A 26,103-nucleotide genomic window follows, 5' to 3' on the forward strand; every position below is an offset into this window, starting at 1 on the left:
GTGTCGGTGCACGGCAAGCTCATGTCCATCTTGCGCTTTGTGGATGCATTACTGGCCCTGATAAAGCATCGACAGCATGCTAAGTCATTACGACTACTCAGTGTTTTCGCTAACTAAACAGTTCACCCATCAAAATCATGAGGATACTTGTCCGTGACTGATCATCTCACGCAATCTGTATGGTTAAAAACATAGCGAAAATAACGGCGCGTTTACTTACCCACGGGCCGACAGGAACGAAGAAAAAAATCCTTTACTTGCTGGCTCAGTTGGACGCGGTTGCAGTATAAAGATGAACGCGCGCCTTGTACATAATCATTTATTTGCAATTTGTGTTGACAAATAATTAATCATTTTTGTAATACATTCAACACATCACTACAATATAAGTAAAGCACATATGTAAGAGCATATAATCTCGTTACTACTGTACACAAGATGAAATGGAGTCATTCCAGCATGCAATCCATATTTCTTATCTCTCATAAATATGTGCGAAGTTCAGTGCTTTTTTGCTTCAGTGCTTCGTCTTAAGACCTAGACTCATATTAATTTATTTCTCTGAACACAAACAAAAACTAAGCGAAACAACGAACCCGTTTAGTCAGTGCACTCGAATAAAGGTATCGATTTGCTTAGGCGAACTAGTTTCTTTTCGTGCATTACAAGCGAACAGGGTGTTTAATGCACGATTACACTGCTATAGTTGGAGTAGTTCTTGGGTTTATAAATCGGCATGTCATTTTGTAACTGTTTTGTGGTTGTTGAGTATAATTTAGTAAAATATTCATGCACAGCACACCCTTCTGCGCCAATAGAATTTTTTTCATTGAGTTAATCATGATTTCCGTTTCGTAGAACATACTCAATAACTATCTGCAATTTAGGAATTTTCCCGATGATTTTCTATTGTGAAGAGAGAAACTAAATCAGGATTTGCTGTTTTTCTTTCGTCATAGACGAGCGGCCCGAACAAGTGATCTCCCAGCCGGCATACGGAGGCAGTGCAACGCTGACAATGACATTTGTACGCGCTCCTAAGTTATTCCTGTTTCACATCGCTGCAAATTTCTGGATGTGTACTCCTAATGAAAAGCTGGCAAGTTGTACTAAAGTCATGACTGAGACAGCGCAAAACAGAGATCTTTTGTGTTACGCCTTGAGCTGTTTCAGTCATGATTTGCTCCTAGCCATAAACATTTAATATTTCGTTTTTTGAGATTGAAATAGCCGCACAGCCGATTAAAAGGAAATTATGGCGCCAATCTTTCGCGATGGCCTCACTGGTCAAGACAACAAACTTCATTTTTATAAGACTGTGTCAGTGAGATAAGACGCTAAAGATGCAAGCGGAGAACATGCCCGCATAAACAAAATAAGAAAATAAGTTTCTCTTATGATACATTAAAATACAAGTGCACTGCAGCTGCTTCAAGTCCCGGGCATGTCCAACAAAAGCAACGAGATTTTGCGCCTCGTGCCTGAACAACAAACAATACGCAAGCCCCTTAAGCTTTCGTTGAAGGCTACCGGTACCTGAAAAGCTTATTCTTGTATGAACCCCAAGGCACGGCGAGCGCAGCAGTGCATCCCCTGAGATGAGTGATGAGCAAGGGCACACATAACCCTCATGCACACATATGGTTCGTAATTTCAGGCTGGTCCCTGTCAACGCCACGAGTTAACAGCGAGCCACACTATCTTCGCGGTGGCCCACGTTTTGTATTGTCTCTGCACAGAGTTCTTTGGCGTTCGATCCAGGACGTACCAGACCCACACCGGAGTATCATCCCAGAGCACTCTGGCGACACAGTTCTACAGACGATCGAGCTGCCATCGTAACACACCAAAGATCTTAGTTCCATAGCACACTTCTCAGTTGACACCACCGATGCTTCCAGTCGTTCGCAAACACTCAACCATTCCTGTCGCATGAAAATCAAAATACCGCAGGCGGTGTGCAAGCGTTCTCCTGCACAGCGTAGGCTGGAAGTGCCGCGACTTCCTCGTGAGTGGAACCGCTGCCGGCTCGGCATCGCGGATGCCACAATCCAAACCTCTGGAAGCATTACAATGCGATGAACACAGGGAACGTAGCTAGCAGGACTTCGTGGCGAGCACCGACTTTCGCGACCATTGCCTTCATCTGTTTCTTCCTTCAGCCCTCTCTACCAAAGGCGTTTGTCGTGGGACGACCAGAGAACCGCCTTGTCGGCTGGAACGGCGTGATTAAAGCTTTTCGCCAGAGAGGTTGGTGATGTTATAGTACGAGTGGTCAGGAAAGCGGTCCAGTTCAATGTAGTCGTTCTCGCTGACAAGGAGCTTGTCAAGAAGGCAAGTGAGTTCACTGAAGGAAGGTCGTTCATTTGGGTCTGGGTCCCAGCAGTAGTACATGATGTTGTACATTTCTCGTTTGCAGTGCTCTGGCTTTTCAAGACGGTAGCCATCGCGCACGCGTCGCATCACCTCGGCAGCTGCCAGGCCAGGGTATGGTGTGGAGCCTGACGGGAAAGATCAAGATGCCACTCGTTTAGCCATCAACAGAGGTGCGTTTCTGAACTTTAGAAAGAATGAATTATTTCCTTACCGAGTGTAACAATTTCCCACATGAGTATTCCGAACGACCAGACGTCGGTCTTGGTTGTGAAAATGTTGTCGTAAAGCGATTCTGGAGCCATCCACCTAATTGGCAATCGCCCCTGAAAGTGAAGAAACACAGATGTTTAATCACTACAGCAAGATTCTGCGCATACATATGGGGGGTGACAATTTGTTCATTTGTGATTGCGACGGTGGTCACAAACTGCATAAAGTTACGGTTTTTGAAACCGCGCACAATCACAGATTCCTCTCAGCACCCGATTAGCACTTAGGCATACAAGAACAGTGTATTACCTCTGATTTCCTCTCATAAACATGAGTGGTGATGACATCCCTCGCAAATCCAAAATCGGCAACTTTGCAGGTTTTGTTTTCTCCAACCAGAATATTTCTTGCTGCCAGGTCTCTGTGTATGATCTAGAAATTGAGCCCAAAACCAGGTAATATAAGCAAAAAGTACAAACACAGAGAGGGAACAGAAAACATGAACGAAAGTACCCACAGGTTGCAGTTGTAATAATGATATCATACTATCTAAAAAAGTATGCGAGTAATGCTATTCCAAGCTGACGATTTGCCAATAAATAGTAGGGATGTGCGAACAGTACTTTCTCAAAACCGAATCGAATACGAATATCGGAACTAGAAAGCAAATAGAATACAAGTCTAGTATTTTTACGGATATTCGTACACGTGGCGTATATTCCATTCACAGTGCATAACAGTGAAGTGCAAGTAGCGACTCTGCGGTACGGTGCTATAACTTATGGAGTTATAGCTATAGCTGTCAAAAGACGCAACACTGATCTCCGCTACAGGGTGCGAAAAACTAAGACAGTATACTAATTTATAACGGTCATGTTACGTGCATAGGAAAATTACTTTTTTCTATATTGATGATGACAGCGAATGAACTATTGCCACATCTCAGTGGATGAGAGGGGCGAGAACTACGTAGAGTCATGGCCACCGAGTTCGGGCTTCAAGGCAGGGTTTGCTAAACCTGGCTCAGCCCTGCCGCATTGCCCAAACTTGGAGGCCATGTATGAGCATCATGAGCGCCGTGACTCGGACGGAGCGGATTGCGGTGCTGAACCCTCCATCCAGCTCACTCTGATCGCGGCAGCATGCTGCGCGGCGTCCGTGGGGCCCTGCCTTTGAAATAGTCGTCGAAGAAAACTATGGCGTGTCTTATTCGAACCTCGTGCAATTTATTCGAATAGTAATTGAAAACTTGAGCACATCTGAGCATATGAATTTGTAGGACACATCAAAAGAGGTATATTTAGTTAACCTTGCTCTCTATGTTTTTTCGAGTCTCTACCTGCAACCGAGGTTCCGCAACAAGACTAAATTGCTTGCCTTATGTTTGTGTTCGGTCTCATTTTATTTATTATTACTGCGAAATGGATAAGTAGTGCTACTGTCATAATTTCAAGTTAGCACTAATCATTACACCGGTGTTCAGCATTTCAGGGACTATGTTACAACGACCGGCGTCTGTGCCTTTGGCTTTAGAGTGCTTACCCCTTTAGAAGAAAGGTATTCCATGCCCTTGGCCACTTGGTACGCAAAAGACGTCAGGTCCCGGGAAGTAAGGTGCTTGCTGCTTCCGTGCAGGTTTCCATACGACCTTTCTACTCTGCTCTCACGAAGGTAGGTTTGCAGTTTTCCAAATGGTACGTACTCCATGATGACAAACAGCGGATCTGAAATATATAAGTTACGAAGTTGGTTAGCCACATTTTTTTTGTTGGACTCCTTCGTAAGTACAGCTAAAAAATGGCTGAGGCTTAACTTGGTTAAGCCTGGAGAATGCGAAGCATCATCGTGTCGCGTAATTTGGAGGCGCACAACCACAGCGACGGCGCGAGATGGCCCCCGTTTCTCCACTGTCGTGACGTCATCGTGTCATGTGGTGTGACGTCATGTATCACGTGATTTGGAGGCGCACAACCACAGTGACGGCGCGAGGTGGGCCCCCGTTTCTCCACTGTCGTGACGTCATCGTGTCACGTGGTGTGACGTCATTGCCGTGACGTCATCGTGTCACGTGGTGTGACGTCATGTATCACGTGATTTGGAGGCGCACAACCACAGCGACGGCGCGAGGTGGGCCCCCGTTTCTCTACTGTCGTGACGTCATCGTGTCACGTGGTGTGACGTTATGTATCACGTGATTTGGAGGCGCATAACCACGGTGAAGGGCTGAAGTGGTAGCTAAAGTAGTATGCTTCGCATAAAAATAATTGCTGAGGCTCAGCTTGGCTAAGCCTGGGGAATGCGAAGCATATTAGTGGCTAGGCTTGGTAATACATGGCTTTCCTTGGTTGAATACTTGGTCATTTTAATACAACCACTAGAAGCCTTCGTCGTGGGGGAAGACAACGGCATGGCTACAGCGGAACGCCGACTAACCCCGAGACGCGCGTTGGGTGAGCGCCTGGATTGCCACGGAAGCCGCGTCTGCCTGCCCGGTGGAGCGAGCGTTTCACCTACACCGAGTGTGAACGCGCGTTCGAAATGCGCGGGTGTGACGGCTAGGGGTCCCACGGCGACGGCGCGAGGTGGAGGCCGGCTCTCTCATCCGATGTCACATGGTGTGACGTCATGGTGTCACGTGGCGTGACGGCTAGGGGTCCCACGGCGACGGCGCGAGGTGGAGGCCGGCTCTCTCGTCCGATGTCACGTGGTGTGACGTCACGGTGTCACGTGGGGGTCCCACGGCGACGGTATGAGTGGTAGCTCTAGCAATATGCTTCGCATAAAACCCAGATTCGCGAGCCATATGTACTGACTGCTGCTTTAATATATGCGGGTCTCGAACATCATTTGGTTCACAACAAGACTGCAGCAATTATACCAGAGGTCTCTGTCTAGTCTCTGGACTGCAGTGAGACTGCATATACCCTTCAGAACTTCCCTCAGAAAATAAACAGCCGACGTTATCATCAAAGTCAGCCCCGGGAATAAGCAGCCATTGCTTTACTGAAGGCACTGCACGTCCAATAGGGGAAGCTCAAGTTGCGCTCGAAAAACCCGCAGCACACGACATCACAAATCCTAAGAGCATACTTCACGCAATACCCATGGAACCGAAGCCTCTCTTTAGGGTATAAGAATACCATGGACAAAGAAATAAGTGCGCGGGCATTCCTTCCAAGGGACACACCCTTGATAAACTCTTTGCAATAAATGTTAGGACAGAAAGGCATGTTCACCTCGGTCTGTGCAGCTTCCCAGCAATGTGACCACGTTGGGATGAGGGTTTATTAGTTTCATCACACCCAGCTCACTGAGAAGCTCCTTCTTTTCTTTCTCGGTGGCGTTTTCTGTGAATGCATTATGGCAAAAAATATCCAATTATTACCGATGACACTCCTTATTCACGTTAGAGCTTAGCTCAGAAAGAAACCAAGCGTTTGTTCTTTTTTTTCAAATTTAAAGCTATATAGCTATTAGAACATAAAAACGGCCAGTATAGAGCAAGCACCTTATCAGTTGGCATGTACTTTGAACTATATCTGTATAATGCTGTGTTCTGCCAAGTTGTGCGAAAATTTTACCTTTTAACGTCTTGACTGCTACAATGACCGGTTCTTCAGATCCAGTGATGTTCATGGCTTCGCATTTCCAAACTTGTCCAAAGCAGCCTTCACCTAGGATTCCGATGAACCGCAGGTGATGCCTTGGGAATTCCCACTTGCTATGTTCTGACAACTGGAAGGAGTAAAAATAGCAAATTCTGAATGGTAGTTTGAATCTCGGTCCCAGATGGAAGTTTTCCGAGGAAGAACGGTTGAAGCAGGGCACGAAATTAAGGGCCAATTCGTATTTTCACGCAACAAAGTGTGCGGTTGTTTCTAAACGATTGCAAGCTAATGGCGCCGCCAAGTGCCGAATATTATTTCCTTCATGAAAGAGAGCAACAACAAATAATCGCAGCACAATATTCCAGGCTACCAAAAATATAATCATAACACTTTTGAGCCAGTACGGCCAACAACTGTCATTCCTCCTGCAATCTCCAGGCCCTCGAATGTACAGATAGAGAACGGGGGAGGTGCAAATGTTCCTTCGTGACGTGGGAGCATCACCTATCTGAAATGTAGAGGTAAGCTATCGCTTTGTTTTTCTTTTCGTAAGCCTTTGCACAAATTTCCGCAACCTTTTTTATTTTCATCTCACTGAAAAGCTTGTGCACTGACAGCGCATTCAAAAGCCACCAGAGGGAGAGAGTCCAGGGCCGGGATTGCGCCACAATCCTATTCCAACTTTATTATTTCTCGCCTTTAGTCATTAACTCAATCAACCTCATGCTCCTCTTAAGCGCCACGATCAGTCATCTAACGCTGCGGAACGTAATATAAAGGGAAGAAAATCGTTGCATGTGACTGGTCCCAAACCAAGATAAACGCCAGCCCTGTATGCTTAGCCGACGTGTCCGCGCACCGTCAGAATTCACAAACTGGCTGTTACGTGGATGTCAATACTATCGATCGGTTCCATTGAGACACAGCATGTAAATAGGGCCAGTACAATACAGTAATGGTTCATAGTGAGAGCTGGGTCGAACAGCACGCGGCCAGTACAATGTGACGATTCTTTTCTTCTCATTAACCGCAGCGACGGCTCCTTGGATATGGAAATCAGCTGCTCTGCTTGAGATCGTCGGTTCTATCCCGGCTGAGATGGCTGGTTCATGATGGAGGCGAAACGCAAATCCGCCCGTGAGCTGAGATTTCAATGCAGGTTAAGGAACGCCACGTGGTCAAGTTAACCTGGTGCCCTCTCCTACGGCGCCCCTCATAACCCACAACTTTTACATTGGCCGCTGGAAACTCATTCTGCATTAACTATTCCCCTACAGTTCTATTCTGTTCTTACGGTCTGCCGCGCCACCTGTTAGATCCCGGCAATAGCGGGGCATGGAATCGCATTGGCGAATCATAAAGAGTAAAAAGATTAATATATGCACCAGACCTCCCTTCACCAAGTCATCGTTGAGAGGGCTATAATTGCTATTATCTCGGGCGCGATCCTATTGCGCAACTGCCTCAGCAACAGCGCATATTTTAGACGAATTGATTACTGAAGAAATTTAAATGTGCTCTGTGCCAGTTACCTATAACAATGAATAACTATTAGTGTTTTGTCCTCTATAAAAAGTTTCTGTATATAAAATCTTCATAAAAGTGCACAAAAACAGTCTTTATGTAGTGTATATATCCTTGGTTAGAAGAAGTGACGCACGAAAAGTGCCGACACGGTCACTTACAGGGCAGGAATGTTCTTTCACTTTCACTCAGCAGGCGTCGTGTGTGACACCACTCGCTAACCTTCAGAACTGGCCTTAGTGACTCAGGCACAAGACTGGCGCGACGTCTAGTGCTGCGTTGTGATAAAGTTTATTTTCTCTGCCTGCGCCCTTCAGAACCTGAAATTTTTTGCTGTTCGCTAGGTAAGCAAAAAGTCCGGCTTATGAGCTTGAACTCCTCTAAGGCTAAAAAAAAAAAGGAAAAGGGGATCTCGCTTAGTATCGCTTTGAATACTGAACTCGTAGCAAAGCTGTCGCATGAGTCACAGCGGTGGGGTGTTGTAAAATAAAGAAGAAAGGCTGTGTCGAATTCATTAGCTGTGCTTATGAGACTGTGTCGGCGTTGTGTGTCGTGACACGTTGAAAGAACAAAAAAAAGTGCGGCGGGATGTAAATCAGACACGGGGCGAGGCAAAGCTGTGAGCGTGAAGATATAAAGAGATAATTAGGCACGGCAAAAGTCTTGAAAAATTCCAGCCATAACGCTGTTCATGGCCTTGTAAGCTGGCTCTGATACATGAACTCAACGCTTGAGACGTGAAATGAAGAAATGATGGCTTGTATATAGGAACACACAATTATGAAAGAGAATGAGGAAAGCTGGCGTCGAGGGATGCAGTGGATTTTAATAACGTTTTGAAATCAAGCATATGAAGCACAAAAAAACATTTTGTTAGCGCGGTGGCATGGGCGAGAATGGTGCCCATTGTGTAAGCGTCAGGGCCAGCAAGGTGCACTTTCGGTTTTTGTACCATCACAGGTAACTGAAATATCTGTAGTTTACGAGTACATGTGTTTGGTAGAAAAACTACAAGTCGACTTACAGAGCTTAAGAAGTCCGGCTCGTATCTGTTGGACAGTGCCCTCCGAGCTCTAGGATTGTACAACGTCGCAGGGGACAAATCAAAGTTGTGGGGAAAATTGCTGTCCAGGCGGTCAGTAGACTTTTTCTGCAATAAGGAGCAATAGGGAAAAAAACGAATGTCATTCACAAATTAACTGAAACATAAAACAACAGGAATCCCATAGCTGCAAAAAAAATGAAAACTTGATACAGCAGCAGCAGAACATTTTTGCTCCGCGTTCTACACATCTGCGCATTGTGTATGGACTATTCTTTGCATGAGGACATTTATTCACACATCAGCAGGTGTGTCAAACTTCCACTCAACTGAAGGAATGGCATCACGGAGCGAACGACTCATCTGGAGTAAAGTTCACAAGCTCGCTTGCATTACTGACCAATCGACTGATTTTAATCAAAAGCGTCTAAGAATAAGAAAAACCCTACTGGGCGCACACTAACCTTGCAGCGAACGTGCATAATTTCTTAAGCAATAATCTGTATATTCAGTCAGCCTTACATGCCAGCGCTGCAAAAAAATACGTTCTTTGCCCCTTGCCCTCGGCGGCCACATTTCAAAATAGCTGCCCGGTATGGCAAATACTACCTGGTCCACTGTCAAGCGCGGCATATCACTTACTGGTTTCAGCTTGTCGTCCCTATGGCAGCGGCGGTGCATGAGCCAGAAGAAAAGTGCCACTAGCGGTGCGAAGCCCACCACGGCCACGATCGGCAGCACTGTCGATGTCATGTCGATACCGCCCGAGGTTCCCTGCGAGCCGCCATGAGCTCCCCCTTTCTCTTCTGCGTCTGCTGTATTCTCCACTCCAGCGTCTGGTCGTACCTGCGACATCCACCACACGCCAGAGGTTGGCATTACGAGAAATACCTTGCACCGGCTGTGTACCGGTGCTGTAGTCAAGTCGCGCATGCGGAGTCGTATCCCTGGTACTTCAATAACGGCAAAAGTAACACTGTGCACGGTATGCTAAAGGTCTCTTATGTCATCATGTAGAGGTCGAGACTTGCATCTGGTGAGCCTGCATGTGTACAGAGCCCGGTGGGCACGCGTCCTGCGGACTAGCTCGACGTGTGATCTCAAGAAAGCCTGCGCAGGAACCACACTTCATCCTCGTAAACTTACGCCATGGTTAACCATATGGACCCAGCTCAGTCTACCAGGCATCATTTCCCTATTTTGGATAGCCGAGCACAGCTTGCTGAAGGCGCCTTGTAGAGAGAAGTTGGCGCTCGAGTGATCACGCTTGCTCCGCAATTAGACGTCAGCAGAGCGAGCTGAGTAAATCAGCCCGCTAATATCAAGAACTGAGTAGCTCAAGGGCGCAGTCATATGTTCTTGAGACCACATCAGACGCTTCCTCATTTTTCTCTTCACAGAAGCTAAGGTGGCTACTGCTGCCTTTCTGGGGTCATGGCTGTTGAAGCTACTGCCGTAGCGAAAGCTGGGCATCCGATGGCGACGCAAGAGAAATCATCCGCGTCGGCTCACGCGGATGAGAAAATGCAGCGCACCTGGCCCGTGCCAGTGGGTCCGGCCGGAGGTCTGGGAGGCTGAGGCGGCGGGGGCTCCTTGTTGGGACGCTTCTTGCCGGGGCCCAGCGAGGGCGGAGGGGCGGGAGGGGCAAAGTGGCCGGAGGGGGACCCACCTGGGCCCCCTCCCGGAAAGGGCCGCGGCGGGGGCTCCAGCAGATCGCTCCCGTCGAGCCCGCTGCTGGGCTTCACCACCTTCACGTACACCTCGATCTTGGCCTGCACAGCCGAGGCGCCATCCGCTGTCACATGACTAAGGAAAGACATGGGGACGCTAGGGTGTGCCTATGCGCATGCTATGGTGTCTGTATACATGTTGTGGCGACGGACAGCACCGTTAATCAGTGGAGACACAGGCTAATTTTTCAGGGCTTGAAAAAGGGGGTTGCGCGGAATTATGGGCAATATTTTACGGTTTTCCTGCACGAAGAACGCTAGCGAGTGCTATCACGGAGCAAAAAACTTCAGTGCCTCAAAACGGCAGCAAAAGGAATAACGAAATGTGAGGATCTGGCTCTTTCTCTTTGCTTATGCGTTCAAGGTTTCCGAGGGGTACGTGTAAGCATCCGTCCATTTAACTCACGGACACTGAAATCTTAGTGCATTTTCGCTGTCGTAAATGTCTGCCTTACGCTTTCATTATGCCTTTCATGCAACGGAAGGGAATAGCACTAAAACACGTGTCATTATGGGGTGGCCAGCTATGTATAAAATAGAACCAATGAGGAAGACATACATTTTATCTTCGTTTTTTTTTTACCTCTTCCACTCTGCTCTCCTTCTGTCTTTATCTCCCAAATTCCCCTCCCTAAGCAGAGTAGCATGCCAGCGATTTTTAAACGCCGGCTAAATTCTCTGCTCTTCATTAAAGAGTCTCTCTCTCTCTCACATACATGTGTATTCTCGCCAGTGCGTACATTGCCAGCTATTATCAAGCTTCGCGCCTCTTTTTTTAAAAAAAGAGAAAGAATCCAAATCTCTTCCAGTAGTGTGGTAGTGGATCAATGAACCACGTTCAGGCTCCAGCGGCTAGTTATCTCGAAGAGACTGAGCCTGAGTGAGATCTCACTTGCTCCTTGATCGCTCTGCCTTCGTTATTCTGCATGCGTCAGCCGGGTATTTTCTGCATCTGGGCTAATGTTGCAGATTTGGTGAAATTATTGTTATTACGATTACAGCCGTAACGCATAAACAGCTGCTTTGTACAGTAATACCCTGCAAAAAAACTTCCTTTTAATCACTTTATAACATCTTTCATTTCGTCACTGCGGTATAATGTGCCTGATATGGCCGGAATGATACCCAAGATGGATATGATAAGGAAAGAGTGAAGTTAAATGGAAGCTACTCAAACACACAAATTCAGCAGTAAAACCGCTGCCTTCGCACATAAGGCAGCACTAAAGTTGTTTTTTGCTTTTGTAAATGTTATTTTTATTGAGCTCACTGAACAACATTGCAGTTTCTTTTCTAGAGCAAATAAGCCATTTTTATACATACCGTTTGATGCCCGTCGTTGGCAGTGATGAAGAGGTAGTAATCAGATCCAGCCTGCAAGAAAAAAAAATTGTTACAATTTCCATACGGATACGCAAACACTTCGCTTGTTTCTTTATTTCAAGGAGACAAAAGGTAACAACACTACACGTAACTAACCGCAAATGAAAAGCTTCATAACCCCACAGCATGAACTTCTTCAAGGAAGAAGCAAGCGCTTTGTAAAAGAGAAAAGCTTACTCATATAATATCATTCGCGATTTTGCAAGCGAACAAAATGCACAGGCTCACGTGGCCTATGCGAAGCGTTTGGCCCAACCTTCAACTCATAAAAGCATAATTTGCTAGGAGATTTTAGGTAGCGTGTGAAGGGGACCAGCCATCGCCCGTGCAAAATGTTTACCGCAAAATTCAAGGATATTTCAAAGGGTTCAAGAACATAAGAATTGCAAATTCAAGTCAGGCGAAAAAAACTTCATTCAGTGACGGGACTGCGATCTCCGAACTTGGAAATAATGTTCCTTCGACAACAAGAATTGTTGCAGCTTCCTTTTCGTCCCCTGTTCGGCGCAAAACGTTTGCCTCAACCATAATTAATTCCATTTTTGACCTGAGCACCTTCTGGAAAGCGGTTCGCCAGATCAAGGGGGCGCTTGAAAGTGTTCCGAAGTATAACTTCTCCTAGTGCATTTTTTCAAGCCATGCGTATACCGTATTTTGGCCGAAGCCAAGGGAGGAAAGTCACCTGATCGCTTCGAAACACGCTATGCTAGTTGTTGGAGCCGGTCAGTGCAGGCAAGTGGCAGCGGTCCCACGGGGTGAAGAAGTGAGAGTCATAGCGGGCCCACGGGAAAATGAGAAATATGCTGCGCGTTGAAATGCAGCCTGTTCGTAAACACCGACCACTTTTGCAAAGCAGGCGACGCCAGTCGACCTTTTAGACATCACGCACTTCACTCGAGGAAGGCATGCGTATCTGCTCTCACACTGTGGCAATTAGTCTCTGCTTTCCGTTTTCCACCCGGAATTTTAAAAAAAACTTTCACTCTCGAATGACAGGGCCTCAGGCCTGTCGACTGTAAATAGGCCCACGAGTAGCCAACTTCAGCATTAGCCTCGCATCTATTGTGTGTAGTCGTCACGTATTACCACCCTTTTGTCTCATCCCAAATATGCCACATAAACAAGTCGGCAATTCGCCCCTGGCCAACCTCCGTGCCTTTACTCATGTAAAGTTCTATCTCTCTCTGACAACTCGCGAGGCTGGTCGCAAAACAAAGACCCCTGATTCGTGGTCTAGAAAACGTTGCCAGGCAACAAGACCATGTTTATAAAAGCCTCGGAGAACTCAAAATCAAAATCCAAAAAATACAACTTATGCCTCATGACAATTACGATACGTGCCATCAGTAAACGGAGCAGGCGACCACATAAGTCTAATGAGTTGGCAGCCAGTAGCATGTCAAAGAGATGCTCCTGGAACCACGCTATGAATCGTTGTACGCGTCTCTTCTTTTGCACTGTCATCTGATTTCTTATGCATGATTTTTAGAACCATGGTGATTCACAAAAATATGTCATGTACTTCAAAATTTAAAAAGAATGCAAAGAGACCCCTCTCCACTAAAGGAACTGTAAGGGCCACAGAAAGGCCTTTTGTTGAAATCCAGAATATGGAAAATTACTGCGGAATTGTACGTATAGAACCAAGGGCGTCCGCAGAATTTTTTGCAGGGGGGGGCCCCATTGGTTGTTGGCGCCGGGGGGGGGGGGGGGGGGGGGGGTATGTTCGTAGCAAAAAGGCACTATTTGCGGAGTAAATTTATTTATTTATATATAAATAAATAAATAAATAAGTTAAATACACACATGAAAGAAAAATTACAAAATTAAAGCGTGGCTAGGAGAGATACAATGGAGTTTATCAACGAAGAAACAATCAAAATTAATAAAAAATGCAAAAAGATACTGTCACATCGTGGAGAAGAGTGCTCAGTCTTGCTGCATACGGGTTCTCGACTCACCCGGATTGATGACCAGCACACAGCACAATATGGTCACAAACACGCAACTACAGTCACTCAGTCAGTCTTCCTTGAACAGCAACTGTAGGCGCCTCGGATTTTTCTGGGCGAATTGCGTGATTACGCGGGTGATAAATTCATTTCTGTGCTTCATTACACGCTCTCGGCGCACTCATCATACACATTGATTGGAAAAACGGTTGAACGCGTACGTTGAAAACAAAAGATGACTATATATACAACAAAAACTTATTTACAAGAAAAGTGCACGCTCGCAGCTTCATACACCTCGCTCCATCTTGCTCGCGCATCCGCACAGTCGAGCAACCGCACACACACTGCTCGCCGCTCGTCGTTTTCTCGTCCGCTGTCTCGGTTGTTTTCAGCTTCGTTGACAACCGGCCACTAAAAACACCGAAGCACAAACACAGCGGCGCGCACACGTGCAAGGGCTTACTTCCGCGCGACTTCCGAGGGGAAGGGACACTCGCCACTCCGGGCGGAAAAATTGTTTTTTGTGTTTTTATGGGGTTCAGAGCCCCAAAACGACTCAGGCTATGAGGGACGGAGTAGTACAGAGTTCCGGATAATGTCGACCACCTGGGTCTCTTTACCATGCACTGACATCGCAAAGTACATGGGCGCTGTTGTGATTTGAGACCCAGCCAGAGGTGACAGGCGAGCCAGGCAGGCGCCATCGGGCTGCGTTGACCAAAGGCGCTGGTTTTCGGAGAAGACGCAAGGAACGCTGGTGTGGGGGCGCCTCTAGAGACTGCGTCGCCGTGAACAAAAGCAGCTAATCCCCTTTGCCGAAGATTCTGAAAGCGGCGCTTCTACCGAACTGCGCTCTCCCGTGGATCGGAGGAGACAGCGAGCGGCGGCGCCAACTCATCGCCCGCTTGCCCCTGAGCAGCCCGACAAAGCGGGGTGGACACGGCTGATTTGTCCTTCCCTCCTGAAGAGGTCATCGGTGGCCGGCGTAACGAAGGCAAAAACAAGATGCCCTGTGCACTGTCTGCCACCGTGTCGCTATCTGTCTAGAGATCAAAGAAACAGACACCCATCTCAAGGCGGCTCGAAACAGATGCTCGCCGGTGCCGCTGTATGTCTGCAACAGGTCGCCCTTCAACAGAGCTAACGATGGTGTGGTTTGAAAACGGCGTAAAGACGCGTGCCCGGACGCGGCATTTCGCAGATGTGACCCAAAGCGTGGAAGCGGGGCTGCTTTTACCCTTTTGGCTGAGCGCACCACCGCCCCTGGCGTGCGGCCATCACTCACGGTTCGAGTGAGTGATTTTCCAGGGGGGTGCAGCCGCCCCCCCTTGCCCCCCCCTCCGGACGCCCATGTATAGAACCGACTATCTTTTCTCTCCACGCCTCTGGGCCACACTACAGTAATACTACTTTCAGTGCCGTGTCTCTAGAGAGCTGGTACCTCCACATATCTCGGTTCCTCCAAACAGTATGCTGGACAGAGCACGCTGGCTTAGACCGACCTCGACACCTCTACAACCCTCTTCGTGAACGTTCACATGGCGCAGAAAAAAAAATTACTACAGCACAGCGGGAATTCTCACCCCTGGTTTTGCGTTAGTGCAAGCAATCTGCCTCCCTTCGCATTCTTTCTAGATATCCTATGTGAATGAAACGCACTGAAGGTGGGATCATATAATCTAGGAACTCAGTGGGGCTCAAATGGCTCTGAGGTACACAGTGACATTATTTCGCCATAAATTTCGCTGCAATGTGGAAATATCCGCGCTACTTTCAAAGGCAACAACAAAAACAGACGTTAGCCCAATGCAGAAGGAAAAGCTCCTCCTCCCTACGGCGAAAGTGTCCGCCGAGTCTGGATACTTTCGGCGGCGGACGCTATAGATGGCTGCCGCACCAGGCTCCGAGTATCGTTTGCGCAGTCGTGCTGTGCACGATCGCGCCCACAGGGCGTGTGACGTCCGCTGGCACGCTTCCGAAGGAGAATAGCCTTTCGGCACCCTCGCACTTTCCAGAATACTTTAGCGGGCACGACTTGGTCGTGGCCCAAGACGGCATTGTTTGCCCAAACGCGCGGAGGGCCCATCCTCCCACGGCCGGAGTGGCCTCGGAGTCCCCGCAGCATCCGCGCAGCGAGGCACCATCATTGACACCTCGGACGACGGGACAGTGTCCCCGGCGCGGGGCCGCCGCTCCCCGGGGACAGCGCGCGGGGCCCAACGCGGCGCGCAAGGGCGCTCTGCGGGCCCTGTAATTAGGCCCAGCGCGCGCGGAGGGCCGGCCGCCTCCCCCGTGACGACGCGTGGCGGCCCACCGCTGGCCGCCATTGTGGCGGCGTCCGAGGGGCGCCGCGCCCAGGCAAAAGCATGGGGGCTCACATCCGGAATGCCCCTCCCAGCTCCGCCTACGGGCCGCCCGTAATGAACTGCCATAACGGGCCAAGATAAAGCGGCCGTGCGACCCGGGATGCGATCTGGAGCACTCGCCAGCCGCGCTGGATGCGCCTCTGGTGCCGCGTGTGCCTCCGAGAGTGTAGGTGTCGCGGCCGGATCGTGGGCGGCCGCGAGAAGGAGACGCCCTGGCGGGCTTACGCGGCACGTGCCGTGTGCACGGCACGCGACCGAACCTGCCCGCGGTCCCGGATGAAAGGAAGCGCCCGGGAGGCACCCACCGAGGGGCCACGGCATCCGCTCCGAGAGGCCTTGCGCAAGGCCCCCGTGCCGAATGCGCGTCCGCTACGGCGACCACCGATGCTGCCAGCTCCTCAGTCTTCTATTTTGCTGTTGTTGCTGTTGTGCGCTCCACGGAACAAAGCAGTTTCGGAAGATACGACCGCCTTAGGTTGAAGGCCATGCTGTGGTGACAGTAACCGAGCGATGGCTCGTCCTGCAAGAAGCGCGCAATTTCTGGCTGAAGTTCACTGCATTTTCCTGAAGAATTTTATTTGGTTCATAGACTGCAGTTCTGATGCGAGGTGTAGCAAGTTTCCATCAAATACACTGCGATCGCCGATGTCAGCAACTTAGTAGCTTTTTTCGGCTCGCAATGGCTGCTTATTTCGTGGGCGCGCTGATTCGCTCCTGCACATGTTCGTGCACTGCCTGCCTTGTTTCTTTCCTTTGATCATGTCGCTTGCACAAACTTTTCCCATCATACTTCGTCCTGATATCGTGAGAGGACAAGCTCGATGCGACATGCGCAGTACTTTTGCCTGTCTTCGTTGTTATGAGAAAACAGGATTTCGCTCGCAGCGCCTCGTCCTTGACTAGAGAGGTAACATTTTTTATTATACCGAAGTAAGCTATCGTCACACAATCCATTATTACTAGCAACACAGTTGCTAGTCAGCGCTCGGGTGTGTCTTCTTTTTTTCTCGTCTCATTGTTCGCGCTCTTTTCTTTCACAACGTTCAGTCTCCAAATCGCCCGGCAACGCACTGCGTCATTGCAGTTCCTTTTGATTACATCGGGCCCTCTTTGAACGTGATAGCGTTAAGAGTCCAGTCCAGCGGAAAACCCGGCGTCTGCGTCGTTGGCGGCAGAGGCGGCGGCGTGAGCGAACAATCCCCAGAGAAATCCTCAGAGGTGACCTTGTGACCTCATCACAACATACTCACCGTGGCAGGTGACAACCTGCCCACTTCACTGTGGGCAGACTGCCCAATGTGGCAGGTGGCAGCAAAATGAATGATTAGTCGCGAGGGCTTGCTAAGGAAGAGGCCTCTCACAAGCCCCACTGGTGACCGCCACCTGCCGGGTAAGTGGCGCTTCGCCCTGCTTCGCCCTGCTTCGCACTGCTGTCGCTGCGCACCACTCCCAGCGATGTATGAATGTAAAGCAGAGAATGATCAATTCCGCATCTATGGGCATTAACTCATTAAAGCTCGTGCCATACCCTTGAGGCGAAGCTTAAGTGTCCCCTACGGTTTTTCTTGCCTGGCATTAGTGATCGTTCTACCTGTGCGTGCCTCATCATCAATGCATTACTACTGTTTACACAAAACACAGTCGCCCTGAGAAAGTGGTAGGTTGGTAACCTGCCCAAAAAATGTAACAGAGCAAGAGACATGCTAACACTGCTAAATATATTCAGACTTCTAGCATTATATGTACCGTTAAACACCATACAGTGCTCAATGTAATTTAGCGTAAGAATACATAGAACAAAAATACATAAAAAAGATAACGAAATTCACGAGTAATCACAAGGGTGTGCAAATCAACGGACGCAACCTCGTTTTCGTGCAGTGCCAGTGATGGCTCGCTGAAGCACGCGTCGCCTTTCTGATGTGCAATTCAGGCCTCGTCTCTCCTTTGTCCTCGTCTTTTTGGCTGGTTTTTCTTAAGTATAATGTACCAACTAACCCAGATTTCAACTCTTCTGCACAAAGATTTCCCATGCTCCAGTCTCACGAGGGGCATGGTTCAAAACGCGCGCTTCGAAACACGGCTTGCGAGATAGCTGCCCAGCCCTCCTAATAGCTATTTTGTTTCTTTCATCGTGAGCAGGCTTGTGTAAAGAGCAGGAGCGGTGCGCTGCGGAACAAATAAAATGCAATATTAGCTAAGCTGCCTCCTTAAGGGTACGATGCTCAGGCTTTTATCGCTTTTACGTCTATGCAGCTTCTACTAAGTGGAAGCACTGGCTCTGAAAGCCAGCACTTGCTCCAAAATTTTTATTCATTTGCTTCGCAGCAGTATGCTCAAGCGCTCTAGACAAGCCTTCTTAACCTCTGTACATCAACTGGAATGTCGACTGGTACATCGAAAGTTCTTCCTACATAACACCGTTTACAAGATCATTGATGCATATATTCTACGAGAATGCGTATATTTTACGACCTAGTAAAATATATGGATTCTTTTCCACCTCTTGTCCCCCCGATCCGAAGGATACTGTGAATCGTGCTCCAACGGCATTGCTCGCCGAACTGACAACTTAATTGTGGGTTCGCGCTGACGGCGACCTGATAATCATGTTTACTTGGCGCAGAATATGAACTGGAATAATGTCGTAAGTATCTTGATGAATTGGGCACGAAAGGCGAGGTCACTGTGAACCAATCCGCTCTCTAAATATTTAAAAATATGTAGATTCTCTTGCAGACATGACAGGCCTTTGCCACTGTTCCGACGCCAGCACCTTCATTGGCCTCGTCATTCTCCAAAACAGTTTTATGCGTTTCCTCTCCGCCAGGAAATCATGCCTCATGACCCAGATTTTTTGCACCCAAACTTGTGATATCAGCTTCTGCCTCGGTATGTTTTCGGCGCATGCGAGCCAAATCTTATTATGCTTCTAAACTAATCATGCCCAGCATTCTTGGACAAAAATTTTGAATATTGGAAAATTGTAAGCTACTGCTAATGAAATATTGAAGGTGATGGTCCATTCTTCCCAAGTGTAGCAAAATCTTTTTTTTTTAGTTTTTCCATCACTCGCATGGAGCAGTTAAGACTGCCATAGAAAACCAATGGGGAACGCTTTTGACAACAGCAAAAACGTTAATATCGAAAAAATGCAAGCCTGCCGACGGGAGAGATGCGGATATATTAATTGTTATAGTTAAATCTTGCAATATATGAAAAAATTGCGTTCATTACATCTTCCCGTTCAAAAATGCTTTTGTCCAGAATTGTTGGGTATGATTCAGTGAGGAGTGCAGGACGGCAACTATAGTCTGATGCAAATCAAGAACGAAGCGGCTGTTCCCCGTCAAAGTATCCCCTTCGAGCCAATGGCGTCGGCCAGTTCTCATGAACCTGTTCGCGTGACAATGCAGGAATCGGCGCAGCAATGCAGGAAGGGGACTATCCTCGACCATGGAAGGGGGGCTATCCCCTTTCACCTTCCACTTCCTAAATTGTCACGCTATCAGGGTCATGCGAGCCGGCCGACGCCACTGGCTCAAAGGGGGTCCTTTGACGGGGAGAAGCCGCTTCGTTCGTGAGTTGTATCCGACTATAGTTGTTATAAGGATCAAAAGGGTTGAAAATTGGGCGAGTTGGTACGAATTCATACTTGCGGGCTGCTATTGGAGGACGTGCTGCCATGGCGATGGACGGAGCTAGCTACTACCGACGTGGACTAAACAGCGGCCGCGCGCGGCGCTGACGGTGTTGGTACGAAGACGTTGATAGGCAGCGTACGTTGTCCATTCACGGTGATGCCGGCACCTTATCGTTCCTATCACTCTCTTCGCGTGTATATTTATGCTGGCTAGGTCACATGGGCATTAAGTCGGCGTCGTTAAGCGAGATAATTCTTACATCGCAGACCATAAACCGCGGGGGAAGGCAGGACATAACACCATGCCGCAGAGAAGCGCCGGAAAGACTCTGTTGCGGATGCAGTCAAGAACACACTCGCAGTAGATGGGGCATGTCTGCTTCGCTAAAACAAAAATGACACAGGCCAGCTAAGTAAGGTTATAGTGAACATCGTTCTGTTCCGTGAGCGAGTTACGAAGTTTATTGTGGCTATTCCCGATGCCAACTTCCAGTACGGCTGCCAGCTCATGCTTTGCTGTGTTCCACCGCAGGCACCGTCCTCCGAGCCCTCTGTCATGCATGTGGCGTTTTGGCCAAAGCCAGAGAAGCCAACTTGGTTGAGGTAGCCCGAGGTTGTTGATACAGGAGCATGTTGCCCTCTGCTTCGACGGACTGAGAAAAAAAAATTTGGAGGGCTCCGCCTTAAGGGTATGACGCGATAGCGTAATGGGTTAACTCCCATATATGGAGAAGGTCACTCTCTACTTTGCACTCATAGATACCTGGGAGTCCTCATACTCTTCCTGGCGCAGTGGTGCAGCGGTTAAGCGGTGCGCCACTACCCTGCGATGGCAGATGCTCCCAGTGGTGGGCCTCGTGCGGCGCAGGTTGCTCTTTCCGAGCGACCAGTCATTAATTGAACTGCCACATGCCACGGTGCAGTTTGCTCACCATCCGGTGGGCAGGTTGTGATGACGCCACAAGGTTATGTGGCCTAGGTGTGATTTGCTCCTTGCATTCAGGGCTGTCTCAGGCGGCATTTATTTTTTTTTTTAGTGGAGTAGCACTATACTACGCGCATTCTCGTAAAAACCCGATGTCTGAAGCCAAGAGGTTGCTCGGGAAGAGCAGCCCATGGGTCGCGCAAGCCCCAGCGATGGCATCATCTGTATCGCAGGGCAGTGGCGCATCGATTAACCGCTTCACCACTGCTCCAGGAGTGGAATGAGGACTCCCAGGGATATATGAATGCAAAGTAGAGACTGACCAATTCCGCATATATGGGCATCAACCCACTATCGCTATCCGAACATCTTCCATTCGTGAACAATAGATCCCAACACCGGAACAGAAGTCATTTTTTCTTTTTTTTGTTCTCAGTTTCGGGCCGCCGCTGCTTTCAAATTTCGCATGTATTTTTAAACCACGTCTACATATGATAAGGTGCTTATATTTTTGATAGATTCCAAGCGCGGGTAAAGCTGCCTCCTCGTGTTTTAGTGGTTTATAGGCCATCAAATTGTATGCGCAAAATGAAAAGAACATTAAAACCATTAACCGCTGTCTGATGTTAACCTTTGACTTCTAGCCACACGTGCAAGACGCATATGGATACAACGCAGAACTAGCGTGAAATTTTGTTTTCCCACAGAGGCCCCTATTCGCATCATGTGAGGATTGAAGAATGCCGGTGCGAGCCAAGAATAAAGACGGCCAGCGTCTCGCCAGCCCATCAAAGGAACTTGGTGATTGAAGGTGCGTCTGTCGGGACGGCCATCCACGAGCCGGTGGCTGTTTTGCGCAGCCACCGAGGGCTCTCGTGTGGCGCTCCCATCTTCGTCCCCTCGAGGAAATTGCACGCTTTGAGCGCATGGGACGGCCAGACCGGACGGAGCGGGCCACCTATTATCTTCTCTCTTTCGTCCTTCGTCTGTCGCGCGCACTTGGCCGGCCTCATGCCTGCTCTTCGCCTTTCCTTCCTGCCTTCCTCCGCCCGACGAGCGATGGATCCTGTTTTATGCTTGCTGTTCGCAGTCATGGCGATCGCCATTAACTCCCACCAAGGCGGCCGCGTGGCACTGCGCTTCTTCCCCAACGCACAAGAACCATCGCGCGTTTTACGGGAACTTGCTGCGTCCGTGCGAAACGCTGACACACGTGGGTAAAACGCGCTCGCCGATATCTTTGAAGTACAATCTCTGCTTGCCGAATGAAAGTTGTAGGCTGGTATGGAATAGCGCACTCCTCGTAACTTTCTTCGGGCTTAGCTAAGGCTCTAAGGTGTGAGGTCGAAATGTGAGGAAGACGGGGCCTTCCCGCAGTATCTAATTCTACCTCTAGAGATACAGATCCTAGAAAGATGCGGGTGGCGTCCGCACCAAACACAAAGTTGTTCGGGACGCTCGTAGCTGCATGGCCACCTTCGGGTCTAAACAGCTGAAGCGTTTCAAAAGTTTAAACGCGGGAAAACTCCGGTTTCTCTCACCAACGTTCTTCTTTATTATTATTGGCTTATTGCGGCTCGGCACAACACCTTGCGGATACAAGGGGTGCCAGCAAACAGCCTGGAAATGATAAATTACCTGATCGTACGCTTTCCGGAAGAGCTATTTCAAACGATTCCAAGAGTCGACCTCGAGAATTTCGGCTGATGCGCTGACTCCCTAGATGATTCTTCACTGCCTGACTTTCGCCACCTGGCGTTCCGCCAAGAAGCACGCGTTCAGCAGGCGCCTGGGCCATATAGCCTTCAGCACAACGAAACATATTTAAGGTTTCCGGTCTCGCTCGCGTTAGTGCGCGAAAAAGAGGGGGTGAAAGAGGAACATCACCACAGGCAGCGGCTCTCTCCAGAACGAGGATGAAAAGCGGTGATGTTTGCGCCTCCAGTCAAGCATGGATCTTTATAGGTTCTCGGCGCCGCTCACTTTCGTGAGAAAAAGAGGGGAGGGGGGGAGGCCGGCTGCAGAAGCCGGCGTTTTTCCACCGTTTGGTAAAGAGTTGGCTGCCCGCAAACAATCCACTATGGCGCACAGCACACTGGCGCGGCGCGCGCGGTTGAGGTGCTGAGAATTTACAGCGCCCTCGCGCGATGCCACCGCATACACTGTGGTGTTTAGGAGACTAAGCGAGATATATGTGCCTCGAAATGTGCGACGGGAGGGGGCGCCTCCTGGGGCTCTTCGCGAGGGCCGAGAAAGGCGGGAAATGAGGAGGCGCATGCAAAAGAAGAATAAAGAAAAGACAGAAGAAAGCGAGAGACGACGCACAAAAGGGGGCCTGTACAGCTCTCGCTGCGCCGATGCATGCGGCGGCGCTCGCTGTCGGACCAGGCCCTCTCGACGGCGGCCGAGACGGCGGCGGGTTGGACGGGCCAGTTTCCGGCTCGGCTGCCCCGCAGTCCGAACAGTCCGCACTAACCAGTCATTTTCCATAATGGCAGCTGCGGATACGAGCCGCCGCCAGTGCTGCCGGCATCGGCCGCGCGGACAGCTCGCACTGACAGGGCGTTCGCGCTGAAGAACTTGTAAGCTGAAGACGGACTGAAGAGGTTACGCCGGCTGCGGCCGGTGCGCGCTGCTGAGCCGTTCTTACCGCCTCTCTCCGCGGTACTCATTCGTTCTTCCTCCTTCACTTCTTCGGCTTGGTTACTTGGCTGACGGAAGGATAGATGCTCTGGGGCTTTGTTTAGTTTTGCTTTCTTGCCATGAGTATTAGTGAAGGATGCTTTGTTCCGCCGTATCGTGGTGTTAGCAACGCTCAGATAGTCACAAAGCGCACTGTTTTAAAACTCCAAACCTTATTTACGGACTCACGCCTGTTTCTTATCGCATACAGGGTGCGTCAAAAGTTCCCAGATCAGAGAGTCTGCTTTTCAGCAGTATATTCTGGTACTTAAGACGGCTATGAAGCTACCCGCGTACGAAAATTTCTTTAGACAATCTATAGACTGGCCATAGACTTATGTCCATAAAGTCTATAGGTTTTCTATTGTAGAATGGTCTGTAGACAACAGAAATCCTATAGGCAGTCTGTAGATCATCTACAGATCTATGACCATACACTTTTAGTAGACTTTTGTCTGCAGACAGTCATAGGCTATGAATAGACAAAATGAAGTATCTATCGGAAATCAATAGAGTCAAGAAGAAACCTATAGAAAGTTTCTAGACCATTTTTATAAGGGTACCAAGTTCTCAGAAGTGGGAATGATCTTTCTCCTACCGTATGCAAAGGTTTTCAGGCTCGAGGTGTCTTAGATTCTCCACTACACCGGTTAAAGGCCGACCCTACACGCCCCGTGACTAACCTGTAGAGGCGCCACTGAAAGCTTCCTAGCGGCGCCCCCGAAACTAGGGCCGTATCGCCCTTCCCGACTGCCCCATCTCCGCGCGTGTAATTTGCTGACTGTGCGGGTGCGCGCTGACTATTCCCGCGGTAACAGCAACCGAAAATGGATTAAACTGTTCGATAGAGGGCATGCGTCCGACGTTGCCGCTGTGAAGACCGACCTATTCGGCCTATGCGCGAAATGCCTGCCGCGGGCTAATGTCATAAAGCCCGGCTTCGACGTGGAGCTTATCATGAGTACGTCGCCATTCTGTTGTTTGGAAGTAGCACGTTCATCCACGCGTTTCGGTTGAAAAAATATCAGACAGGTAAAATTTGTTTTCGTGGACTGCGTATGGCACCTGCCTAGCGTGCCCTATCAAGTGGACAGCGCTAAAAGCACGTGCGATAAGTGCTTCCTAAGCAGTCTGTGACGAACACGCCGAATGAAGATCAACAATGGATTTTACCACCTGTGCCGAATTAGACAAGGTAGTGGAGCGCTGTTCAACTTGAGAGGAGCACTCTTCGTTGCCGTTAGTATGACTGATGTTTGAGTAGCGTTGGTAGCATGAGATTGCTTCCCCGCGCAGTGTACCCTTTCGTATGGGACAATCCGTCTGTGACCACAACATATTGCAAAGTGCGCGATTGCCGCATAATAAACCAACACTTTTAACTGAAGTTAGCTCGGCACAATGCTGTAATGCAGACTCACTAGAAGTTTTGATTTGTACTCTATTGTAATGTTGTACTCGTAAGCTCTGCCCCTCACGTCCTCTCGTCCAGGCCCGCACTGGCGCCGAAAGAGCCCCCGCTCACATTGTATTTGCGCGAGTCTCAATACGCGTAGCGTAGCAAGTATCGAGTTATCACTGTAGCCCTTTTAAGCCTGCATGCAGAACGCGTTTGTTTTGTAAACTGCAATTCAAGGCAACGGCTCAAAATTAGCGCAGGTTTGATTCAAAATCAGTTTTAAGAAGATTTTTTTTTTTCATGTGGCGGAATTTTCATGTGGCGGAGCCTTCGGTGAAGTGTCTCGTTTCTATAAGAGGGAAGCCTTTTTAGAAAGCTTTCTTCAGCGAGCAGTAGAGCAAACGCTTTTTGTGACACTCAGCTGCTTTACGCTTGCTCAGGCAGCGGCAGTCGTTGCACTGCTCCCACTCGTAAAGGCATCAACGAAACTCGTAAAAATGTGTCACAGGGGGAGTTTCTGCGGCTATTTGAGCCCCCTATGGCAAAACAGCCTTTTTCTTTTTTACATGGTTCCGACATTACGTGAGATAAGCTCCGTGTTATCGCAAATGTCATTAACTGCATACACTCAACTGCGCAAGCATTTCGCGACGCGGTCGACAGGCGGCGCGACCATCGCAACACTCGGGAGAATACATGTCGCCCAATTTTTTAGAACACGCACTTCGGACGCTACATATGTTTCGAGTCTCGGCGCTAATTGCATGGCGGACTGCCTACGGCGAGTACTACAGCGGTATTACTTTACATAATCAGATCGTTAGAAGTAACAGGCGTGGAAAGCAAAAGACGATGGCCGAACCAAAAGACAAGAAATACCATTTTGCGTGTCTGAAGGCGAGCAGCGAATGTTTCCAAGATGAACCGGCTTCTTTGTTGTTGTTATTGCTGTCGTATTTTACACTGTACGCTCCCACAACAGCAAAAAGAGTTTTAGCTCCGGCGTACGTATATGCCAACTACGGGAACTACGATCGTACTAGTACGCAAATGCGGCTTGGCAAGCACGGCAACAGTAGCAACGGCGAATCGTTACCGTATTGGCCGTGCGACTGTGCTAAAACTGTGGCAACTGCAGCGAAAACAAATATTTACAAGGACGGCACATACACGCCCTAATTGCTCTAAAAGAAGCTAGAAGGTCGCGCTTCCTGCAGGAGAGAAAAGGCTGGCTCAGGATGTCACCAAAGTTCACGGTGA

At 48.9% G+C, this 26,103-nt stretch overlaps 1 protein-coding gene across 1 annotated transcript in view; it reads right to left on the reverse strand.

Annotated features, from left to right (window-relative positions):
* Positions 1-305: 305 nt before the first annotated feature.
* The window catches only part of Cad96Ca (tyrosine kinase receptor Cad96Ca), a 99,700-nt gene continuing 73,902 nt past the window's right edge, over positions 306-26,103 (reverse strand). The window contains exons 4-13 of the mRNA XM_089581526.1: positions 11,814-11,864; positions 10,296-10,532; positions 9,403-9,606; positions 8,743-8,868; positions 6,168-6,321; positions 5,823-5,933; positions 4,129-4,310; positions 2,896-3,018; positions 2,588-2,699; positions 306-2,501 (exon numbers count right to left, since the gene is read on the reverse strand). Of these exons, the coding sequence (XP_089437652.1) occupies positions 2,230-2,501; positions 2,588-2,699; positions 2,896-3,018; positions 4,129-4,310; positions 5,823-5,933; positions 6,168-6,321; positions 8,743-8,868; positions 9,403-9,606; positions 10,296-10,532; positions 11,814-11,864 (1,572 nt within the window). The 3' untranslated portion in view covers positions 306-2,229. The remainder of the gene's footprint in view (positions 2,502-2,587; positions 2,700-2,895; positions 3,019-4,128; positions 4,311-5,822; positions 5,934-6,167; positions 6,322-8,742; positions 8,869-9,402; positions 9,607-10,295; positions 10,533-11,813; positions 11,865-26,103) is intronic.

This window comes from Amblyomma mixtum, chromosome 3 (assembly GCF_055824585.1).
Source record: "Amblyomma mixtum isolate Tamu chromosome 3, ASM5582458v1, whole genome shotgun sequence".
Classification (NCBI taxonomy): Eukaryota; Metazoa; Arthropoda; class Arachnida; order Ixodida; family Ixodidae; genus Amblyomma; species Amblyomma mixtum.